The 9,304-nt window shown below is 53.8% G+C and overlaps 4 protein-coding genes across 4 annotated transcripts; 1 reads left to right on the top strand and 3 right to left on the bottom strand.

The window, feature by feature from the left end:
- Positions 1-1,116: 1,116 nt before the first annotated feature.
- On the top strand, positions 1,117-1,654 carry PHACADRAFT_31433 (uncharacterized protein; the record flags this gene model as incomplete). The annotated part of the gene is made up of 3 exons (XM_007399189.1): positions 1,117-1,119; positions 1,185-1,435; positions 1,489-1,654. 3 exons carry the CDS (start codon positions 1,117-1,119, stop codon positions 1,652-1,654), a joined length of 420 nt encoding a protein of 139 aa, XP_007399251.1.
- Positions 1,653-3,149, bottom strand: PHACADRAFT_150126 (uncharacterized protein). The gene is made up of 5 exons (XM_007399347.1): positions 2,993-3,149; positions 2,699-2,931; positions 2,549-2,642; positions 2,365-2,492; positions 1,653-2,312 (listed from the first exon to the last, which is right to left on the bottom strand). The coding sequence occupies exons 1-5, from the start codon at positions 3,013-3,015 to the stop codon at positions 2,041-2,043; spliced, it is 750 nt and encodes a 249-aa protein (XP_007399409.1). The 5' UTR covers positions 3,016-3,149; the 3' UTR covers positions 1,653-2,040.
- A 321-nt stretch (positions 3,150-3,470) lies between these two features.
- On the bottom strand, positions 3,471-5,514 carry PHACADRAFT_212237 (uncharacterized protein; the record flags this gene model as incomplete). Its single annotated transcript, XM_007399346.1, has 11 exons — positions 5,080-5,514; positions 4,875-5,025; positions 4,765-4,821; positions 4,495-4,709; positions 4,401-4,442; positions 4,269-4,347; positions 4,091-4,216; positions 3,916-4,031; positions 3,673-3,854; positions 3,548-3,612; positions 3,471-3,492 (listed from the first exon to the last, which is right to left on the bottom strand). The coding sequence occupies exons 1-11, from the start codon at positions 5,138-5,140 to the stop codon at positions 3,471-3,473; spliced, it is 1,116 nt and encodes a 371-aa protein (XP_007399408.1). The 5' UTR covers positions 5,141-5,514.
- Positions 5,515-7,573: 2,059 nt separating this feature from the next.
- PHACADRAFT_261837 (uncharacterized protein) lies at positions 7,574-8,635 on the bottom strand. Its single transcript, XM_007399345.1, has one exon. It carries the CDS (start codon positions 8,491-8,493, stop codon positions 7,696-7,698), a length of 798 nt encoding a protein of 265 aa, XP_007399407.1. The 5' UTR covers positions 8,494-8,635; the 3' UTR covers positions 7,574-7,695.
- Positions 8,636-9,304: the final 669 nt, after the last annotated feature.

Below are 9,304 nucleotides of genomic sequence, written 5' to 3'. Positions count from 1 at the left end.
ACAACTGTTGGCGGATGTAAGTTAATGCAGACGTGATTCCGCATGGCCCCGCTACACTTCTGATAACCATATTGCAATTGCCACTCTTCGGATGGGAGCTGTTGTCGGGGCGCACTGTGGCGTCGGCGGCAAGTCTTGGTCGCACCTCCAGGCGCTGTGTCGAATCCCACGTTCTCATTTTGACAGCTCCGCTCGCCCGCGGAGACTGTAGCCGAGATATCATCTCGACGTCTGCTTCGTGCTGGAGACTACACACCTTCAAACACTACTAGGAAATCGACCACACTTCCCGTTTCCTCGACATGCAAATACCAGAAAGTTAACATTGAACGACTGACGGCGTACGACCAGCACTACAGTCGGGTCGCACCCATGACTATCTCGACACCCCGATAACTTACATGTGCACGAACAGAGGCTCGTAACGGAATCTATCTGTGTCGCTTCATGGGCCTAGCAAATTGCACTTGGGCCGAGGTAAGATGATAATCTGCAAAGGGAACCACATAGGGTCAAATCTTCCTGCACTCGCATTGATGGTCAGCTATCCAACCAGGAACTCATAGTGGGCAATGCGTACTTGGAGAAGTAGAGTCCGGATCGATCGTCTATCCTGCGAGCAAGGAAGCCCGTGCATCTGCGGATACTGCAAGTTGCGATGGCTGTGGCTTGGTCTCGAGCGGCGCAGTATGGGGCTGTGGGTGCCAAGGGATGTATATCCCAAGCCTGCACTGATAGGCCGCTCGCTGCTGCCATGAGCGCATTCTGGCCTTTCTGGTCGGCTTTATGAGGAGACATGCACCGTGTGGTCGCTCATGAAGATGTGGAGAGGGAGCGGCATACTCCTACTATTTATTTGGTATGATTATGCTTGCTTGCATAACAAGCAAGCATAGGTTGGTGGGAGGCCCGCAATGGAGACTGCGGGGGATGCGGACAAGACGTTCGGACTGCGCACCGCATGCGCCGCCATACAGTGTCCAATCGGGATGGCAATCGCCGGGCCATCTTGATACGGGCTATAATATGTAGGAACCGCTTCCACCCAAACTCGTCACTTCAGCTCATCGCAAGCACCCTGTCTCTCACCTCCACCTCTTTGCACGACTACACACCATGGTATGCGCGTACATGCAATCTGTTCATGCAGAATTCACACTCACACGACTGGTCCTCGCCCGCAGTCTTCCGGCGTCAGTGTTGCCGATGAATGCATCACAGTCTACCAGGAGCTCATGAGGAGGAGGCATAAATACGTTGTTTTCGGCCTCAACGCCCAGTTCACCGAGATCGTCGTCCTCAAGAAGTCCGAGGAACAGGACTACGAAGTCTTTCTCAAGGAGTTTCCCCCCGACCAGTGCAGATGGGCAGTCTACGATCTCGAGTATTCTACCGATGATGGCGGCAAGAGGAACAAGGTCGTCTTCGTCTACTGGTGCGTCCCTATATTACAATGTGCCGTGCCACAACTGACCCTTCGCCACGTAGGTCTCCTGGTAACTCATCGGTCAAGCAGCGCATGGTCTACTCCGCGTCGAGCAACACCTTCAAGGCGCGTCTCGGGGTCGCGCTCGAGGTTCAGGGCAACGACGAGGACGACCTGGAGTTTGTCAATGGTGAGTCTCCGTGTCTTCCCACCTATGATAAAATCTAACTTGGTGTCTCCCAGTCCTCGAGAAGGCGAAGCGCAACACCCGGTAAAGATATCCCCTAATTGGTTATCTCTCCTTGCTACCTTACCTTCATCTTCTACTCTCTACGAACGCGTTCCGGCTGGTATTATCGATATCAACACTGTAGAGGTTGCGGTACGATGGCCGATGTTAACATCCATAATCCAAATGAATTATACGTGGAAATCTGAACAATAACGACCTTCGTGGCGATGTACGACGCATGCGGCTGCTGAGTTCATGCAATACGTGGATGCAAAATCATTACTGCGAGTATCCAAACGACAGTAATGTACACGAATTCCCGGCAAAGATTAGCTATGGAAAAAAGTGTCCCTTCCTGTGACATGGCGGTCGCGAAAATCGCTCAGGACTCCAGAATGCCAACCTCCTTCCATCGCTCCCATAGAGCACCGACTGCTACAAGCTGGCCTTGTTGACCCTTGATGTCCTTGATGTCCAAGAGCTCGTACTCCCTCCCGAAGGCAAGGAAGTGCGCGAATAGCGAGTTGAAGTGTGGCTCGGAGCGCAGGTGCAGAATCTGAGGGTAGTGCGCGTGATACAGATGCGCAAAGACACGAAGCAGCTGGCGGTAAACGTGCTTTACGGTCGACGGGAATGTCGGCGCAAAGTCTTTGCCTGTGCGCGAGTTTAGCCATCCGGAGTATGTGTACGAGAACGTTTCACACACCTGACTTCGTGGGGAACGTGTTATCGTCGTCCAAAAGATTTTGAACCCAGGTCATCACATAATCTATGTATGTTGGCGCAGGAAGCTGCACGCTCTTGCGATCTTGGTTAATCCAGGTATAATTCAATCTACACATCATAGTCTGTAAGCGAAGATGGTCGTGATCTCAGTGCTGGTCACGTACGCTGAACCAGCAGACATTGCTGGACACGAGTGCTGTGTGCAGCACTCTGCTAGCACTCCGTAGAACAAGTTGAGATTTTGGTAGAAATCGAAGACTGCGATTCGACCCGATCAGCTTCGGTCACTGTCTCTGAGTTAACACGTCACGTACTATTCACTGCAACCCACTCCATGATGTCGGTATACTTCGGCTGCATTACGATCGTTTTGAAGTTGCCCTTCACGAGCGCGGCGTCGACGAAGGGACTACATAGGAAGAGCGGCTTCTGCTGGGTGGTGCCTTGTATGTCGCCTGCAGGTGGTGTCTGAGCGTCAGCAGGGAAAGTGGCAGACGTGGGCGTCGTGGATCGTTTTGGAGGGCGCGGTGCACGTTGCATGGACCGTCTGTGCGACGACGAACACAATGTCAGCAGGATGCACACCTTAACAGCCCTAACAGACAGACCCGATGGAGTTGAAGAAAGACATAGTACTCCAATATGCTTCGTGTACAAAAGGCCGAAGGTGTGAGTGCGATAGCCTCTACCAAGTCCAAGACAAGTCGTGAGGGGTAGTGGAAGGAGCAGAGACAGCGAAGCGGTCCTTTGAGACGGTTGCGAAGCTAAAGCAATTTCCTTTTACGGGTGAGTACATTCTCGGCCTCCGCCGGCTCACCCGCAGCACATGTTCATCGTATACCGTTGCTAAGTTCATCAATCCAATAATGGTATACTTCTTCGCGATTGTGCCGAACTGTGTATGCACTTATATCCTTTGAGGCCCAACCGAGACTGCCATAGAGACTAGCTAGTGACACGCCGGTGTATTCACACCAATACTGTACATTTGTTTCAACCGGCTGGCAAGACAGTACAAACACCGCGAAACACCGGAACTTAATTGACATTCCCTTGCCGAGAGATAAATCGAGCTGTGGTGGCTATCTACGCACCAGGCGGCGGGGGGCTATGGGAGCAAATTGTCAGCGAAGGTAGCTTTGTGGCTGTTGGCGGGCACGTACATGCGCGCAACCGAGGTCTCGGGGCCAGGGAGAGTCGTGAGGGTCGGAAAAGGCGTGGACGCACACTACAAGGAGAGCGGTCAGCGGCTTGCACGCCTGATGCACAGCGTCGCGGGGGTACGCACGGCCTGCTGGACATCGGCGACGGTCTTGCCGGCGGGGAAGAACGAGAACGGGCGGTTTCCGGGGATCGCCCTTGAGAGCGGAATGACGGCCGAGCAGTCGGTCATCACGTCCGGGTTCTGGCCAAGCTGGGTGAGCGCGAGGAAGATGAACTGGAAGTCACTCGTCAGCTTCGATTGGTTGTCTGCGGGGGGCATGGTGAGCGTGTTTCTGCTACGACGAGGAATGCACAGAGCGGTACGCACTGACAAAGGACTGCCACTCGCAGGCTGTGCGCGAGTCGCGCGCGATAGAAAAGTCGGACTGAAGACGCATCTCGCCCCGGAGCGGCGACTCCACCTCTCCCTGATTGCCGGAGGAGCTGAACAAACAAGCGGTGAGCGCTCCGCGCACACAGGCACTCAGTCAAAGATAACATACCCCGGGAAGCCAGTGCCAACGAGCTGGGTCTCGACAAAGAACTGGGAATCGAAGATGCCAGGAGTGGAGTCAAACGGCAAACCCTCGATGGTCGGGTCAATGTCGTTGGAGGCGGCAACGGAATGACTGGGGTTGGATGGTCAGTGTATATGCGGTAGCAAACGCACGGGCTACTCACGCAGAAAGCATCCAGACAAGTTCGAGCTCATCGAACTGGCCAGCATCGTCAACGCGAGCGATGATCTTGTCAACGGAATCTGTGAAGGTGATAAGTTGGGGGATGGGTGTCCGTGCCGTCCTGAGACCATACCAAAAGGCTCGGGGACAAGGCCATCGGGAGCAGCTTGGGTGGCTGTAAAGCACGAGTCAGAGCTCTGTTTGCTGGAGAAACTTGTTGAGCGTACCGGGAGCGCGTCCGGTGAAGAAATTCATCTGCGGAGCACCGGGGCAGTTGCTCATCGCGACCGCACCAGCGAAGGCAATGAAGTCTCCGGGTGTGACGCCGTGCCTCTGCACAAAGGGCTTCTGCAGCTTAACAATTTCGTCAAGGCCGACATTTGCCTCGAAGTTGGTCTCTATCTCGTCGAAGATCATGATAGAGCCATCGGCACCTCCACCACTGGCACGCAGTATTGTGAGATACTAAGACGACGCCGAGGGCAGCGAATACATACCCGAACTGGCCCTCGGCCTCCAGCGCGGGAGAGATAGCGATGGCGTCGTGAAAGACGCTACGACTGTGTCAGCGCACAGTCATTGAGTAATGGGCATTTGCCATCCTTACAGACGGATAGACTCATGGGCCTCAGCACCACACTGGCCGCCGTTGAAGAGGTTCTCCTGGATGTCTTCGAGGACGGTGAACCAGGCGCAGCACGATTCGTTGCTAACGGCGACGCCGTTAGAGCAAGTGGCACGCTTCTCGACGACAGCACCTGAGACATCGTCGTCAGCGCCTTGCAGCGGCTCCTGAGCAGGCAGCCACGTACCTTGAACGGCGCGAAGAGAGAGAGCGGTGAAAAGGACGCAGAGCAGTTTCTTGAAGGCCATTGCTATACAAAAGTGACTGTTGGAGTGTCTGGAGAGGCTGCGAGGGACCTGGGGATGTCCGGTATTCTTGTACTCATTTTATACCCTTTCGCATATGTACGACGGCTTTCCGACGGGTAGACCTTTTGTCGTCGACTCTCGCTGCAGTTAGCCAAATTGTGCGCTATCAGCTAGGTCGTGGAGGCATGAAGCACCGTAATGGCTAGTACAGCTTCCCATCCCGACGTAGGGGATGCGGTGCCGTGGTTTTCCTCAGGTTCGAGTATGCGACCTCGTGTAACGCAGGGCAGGATGAGAGAAAAGAGACAGAACGACATCAGAAACGAGGATATTAGCTCAATTTCCCAGCCACACCTGAAGGAAAGTCAACGGCTATGCTCACAAGGCACACGAAAGCGACCTACTACACCCAATCCATGGTCTTGTTCGAGCTGCTTATTGGCCGACAAGACACAGTACATCTCATCTATGGTTCTTCTTCATCCTGACTGGAAGCGATAGCATCCAAAGAGCTGGTATGCGTGGACGGCGTCCTCGGAAATAGATGTGTTCGGGTACCGAAGACTGGGGTTCACTAGAAGTATTCATAAGCAAAAATATCAGCATAGAGCAGAAAGTTGCTGCATTGCAGCATGCGCCAGGAGAAACGTGTACCAAGACTGTGACTACTCGACTTGTAGAGAGGGCTTGGGCGTCGCCAATCTGATTAAAGGGCTGGAGGAAATGTACCTTGCGTTTGGTGTCCGGGTTGGGAAAGTGCTGTAGAACAGCTTGCATATGTGCCAAGCCAATCTGCGAAGCCTGTTTTCCAATTTACTACATCAGAAGTGGCTCGGGTCCGGACGTCCTCGATGTCTTTTTCAGTGATGCTCTGGGACTCCGACTCATGAGCCCGCTCGCGTTTCGGGACGGCTCTCATGCCAAAAAAGACAGCCGCTTGACGCGTTGCTAAGTCACAAGGAACTGCTCCAAGACGGTCAGCAACACGGTCAGTAATATAAAAAGAGAAAGCACTTTGATATAATCTATCCATAGAGTTCCGGGGCCGACAGTTTGCATGAACTGCTTGATGGCCGTTCCACTACGTGGAGGCGGCCTGGAATGGGCCGAGCCATTCAACTGCTGGCCATTTTTGAGACCTGCTCGTCCGCTATAGCAGAATCCCGACGGTGCCGACTGTTCCCTATTCTCACATTAGGCTATATCCTCGCACGTGAACCTGATGCCACCGGCTGTGCCTCCACGGACAAGGGAATATTGCCACGCTCACTGCACTGCCTGGAAACCTTTCCACACATCATCTGCCCGCCGTTCACACCAGCATGGGAGTGCAAGTGAACAGCCCAAGAGCAGCATCAAGGAGCAGAGTACTTTGACCTCGACAGCCGTAAACGGAGGACCTTGTCAAAGTCACTGAGCGTCCGACGATACGAAATTGAGGAATGTGCGAATATAACGGGTACTCGAAGGCACGCTGCTTCCATGGCCCCTCCACCTTCGTTGGATGTCAAAGCCCAGATAGACTCGCTACACCTCTGCCGAGTACGAGGGCGACAAAACCAATATCAAGAGCGGGAGTTACGCAACTTAGTGCTCCAAAGACCAGGATAGCGCCACATTCAAAGAATGGATGTCGGTGGCTCTAGAGTTTGGCATATAGCGGGAGCGGAAAGCTGATAGGCGGTAATCGTTTGAAGTGAAGTGAAGCCCGTACTCTAACTGATCGTCAGCTGAACACTTGTGGACTGATGTGGTGACTGGTAGATGTAAGTGCCCCCGATGCGGGGCCACGGCACCAGAGTTAAACCTCGCTCTAGCTAAAGCAGCGGCTTTAAGGGGTAGTCTACTGATATCCGCTATCTGTTTATCTCGGCGCCGTGAGCGATGTAGATGCAAGCGATGGCTTGACTGCCTGGCAGCCTGGCAGCTGTCTAACTTGAAGAAAGAGCGAACAAAATAAAATAAGTCGTCACTGGCTGTGCACAAAAGGCTTTGAAATACTTATACGTAGCGTCTGATTCGTGTTCGCGCACGATATGTAGTCCTCTAGTTGTGGTAACCGGCCGTTAAACAAAGTACGTGACCGCTGCCAACCTGAAGAGACCAGTGCCCGGTTATCTACTAGATAACACTGCTTTGATACGTTTTACTGAGTTGGAGTAGTGCACAGTTTCTGCTTGCACGAAATCTTTCGAACCCTCCATGATGCAAATAAATTTTGGCAGCGACGATCCGAGTTTGAAAAGCCTATCATGGCCGACATGTACTCGAGAAGGCGGACGTACGAAGGCAAAAGATGTTGACAGAACGAGCATAGCGTTTACTTTTGAAAGTAACGTAAGCTGAGCGAATGTTAGGTCCAGAGTGGAAGATGACGGTTCTGAGCAAAGAGTTGCCGTGCAGAGGCCAACAAGCGCCATTGTCGTGGCGCCCACTAGGGTTAGGGCTCGCAATGGGGCTTGTCTAGAAAAACGCGGACACGTCCGTAGAGGTAAACACAGACTGCAACATAGGCGTATATAATGCAGACAGACAGCAGATATCATAATCGATGGTCACACAAGTATCAATTCCGGTCCTAGTCCAAGCCGCCTTCGCCCTGCTACAGCGATTTCTATCTTTTCGAGCGGTGTTCTAGCCCACGGGTAGGGGGTGGCTTTCACCTTCTCTTTGTCCACCGTAACAGTCCGTAATCGAGGAAAAGGATCTGCCGCGTCCGGCGTCCGCAAGTGGTGCTCAAGGCACCCTGCGAAAAGCGAAAGGCTGGCTGGACAGGCAACGTACAACACCTCCAGTTCAGCGGCCCTCCCCCAATGCGCTAAACTGAGCCAGTCCCATCCAATGCTTGGGGCCACTTTCTCCACGGCCATGTCAACGACTGAGGAAAGGAGAGAGCTTTCCCAGATGTGATAAATTAACGCCACGACGTAGGGCTCGCTCTCGCCGCTGAAGTCAATCGAGACGCGTAGCTGTTTGTGTACCTCGGCCGCCTCTCCTCCGATAGTCTCTGCCCGTCTCTTTCGACCTAGGCTAAAATCTAGCCACTGGCCTTGTGGAAAGTTCGATTCCATGGCAATATGAAAAGAGTCGAGCGGAGTGGGAAAGGTGGACATTTTCGCTGCAAGTGAGGTGATGACGGATTTGACAGCGGGGAGCGGGATATCCCATCGTAAAGGTACAATCTCGACATGAATGCAGGCGTCCGGGGGGAGGGAGACAAGCGAGAGTAGATGTGCCGCGCTGTTGGCTTGCAAAGGGTATTGGGTCACATGGAACGAGCGCAGGTGCGGCAGAGAGACTCGAGCCCCGGAAGTATCCGAGAGTGTGGAAGCTGAAGTTATGGAAGCGCGCATGAGATGCAGCTCCTGCAGTAATGGAAGACCGCGCAGGGCGTTGAGCCAGTCAACAGCCGAAGGAAGATCTCGTTGAGCTAGCCCAGACACTCGCAGGTAGGTTAAGGTGGGTCGAAGCCACCCCCTCAGCGACGCCCACCCACAGAATCTGCAATCAAGGCTCTTGAGCCGGGGAAGAGCCGTCTCCGCCAACTGTCGGAAGTCTTCGCTACCGTCCATGGAGACGAATAACTCTTCCAAGAGCGGCATCTCCAGGGGAGAACTCAGCTCGCGCGCCATTGCCTGGGTGATCACAACCTCTGCGCGAACCCAGCGGCTGCACTCGCGCCAAAGGATAGGGAACCATGTCGCAAGGGTCTCGCCCCTCGCACGCCTGGCTTCAATATCAATGGGGCATCTCCGCGAACGTTCCAAAAACGCCTGCACTCGTTCTGGTTGGCCATCGATCAGGATAATGCGGGACCACAGGGCGGCGCGGTCGTTCAGCACGCGGCGCCATGCTTTGCAGACCTGGCCGAGGACGATCCAGCCATGCGGGCGATCTTCTTCGCTGTGATAGAGAGGCGTACCTCTGAAGTCGTGCATGCGTGCGAATTTGAAGAAGATGTCGGCCAGTATGTCCTCTGGAAGCTGGGCGATGGGAGACATTGATTGTCCACTATTGACGCCGTGCTCTGACTCTGCTTTTAGCGAGGGCTCGTTGGGACAGTCCGTCATTTCTGCCAGTAGTAGCGATGTTATTTGAGCTTTCGTAGCCATTTGAGCTACTTTCATGGCGAACATGTAAGGAAACGTACCGTTTGTGCTCGGC

Source organism: Phanerochaete carnosa (assembly GCF_000300595.1).
Source record: "Phanerochaete carnosa HHB-10118-sp unplaced genomic scaffold PHACAscaffold_9, whole genome shotgun sequence".
Classification (NCBI taxonomy): Eukaryota; Fungi; Basidiomycota; class Agaricomycetes; order Polyporales; family Phanerochaetaceae; genus Phanerochaete; species Phanerochaete carnosa.
Note: the sequence above shows the minus strand (reverse complement) of the source record. Positions and strands in the feature narration are given on the sequence as shown.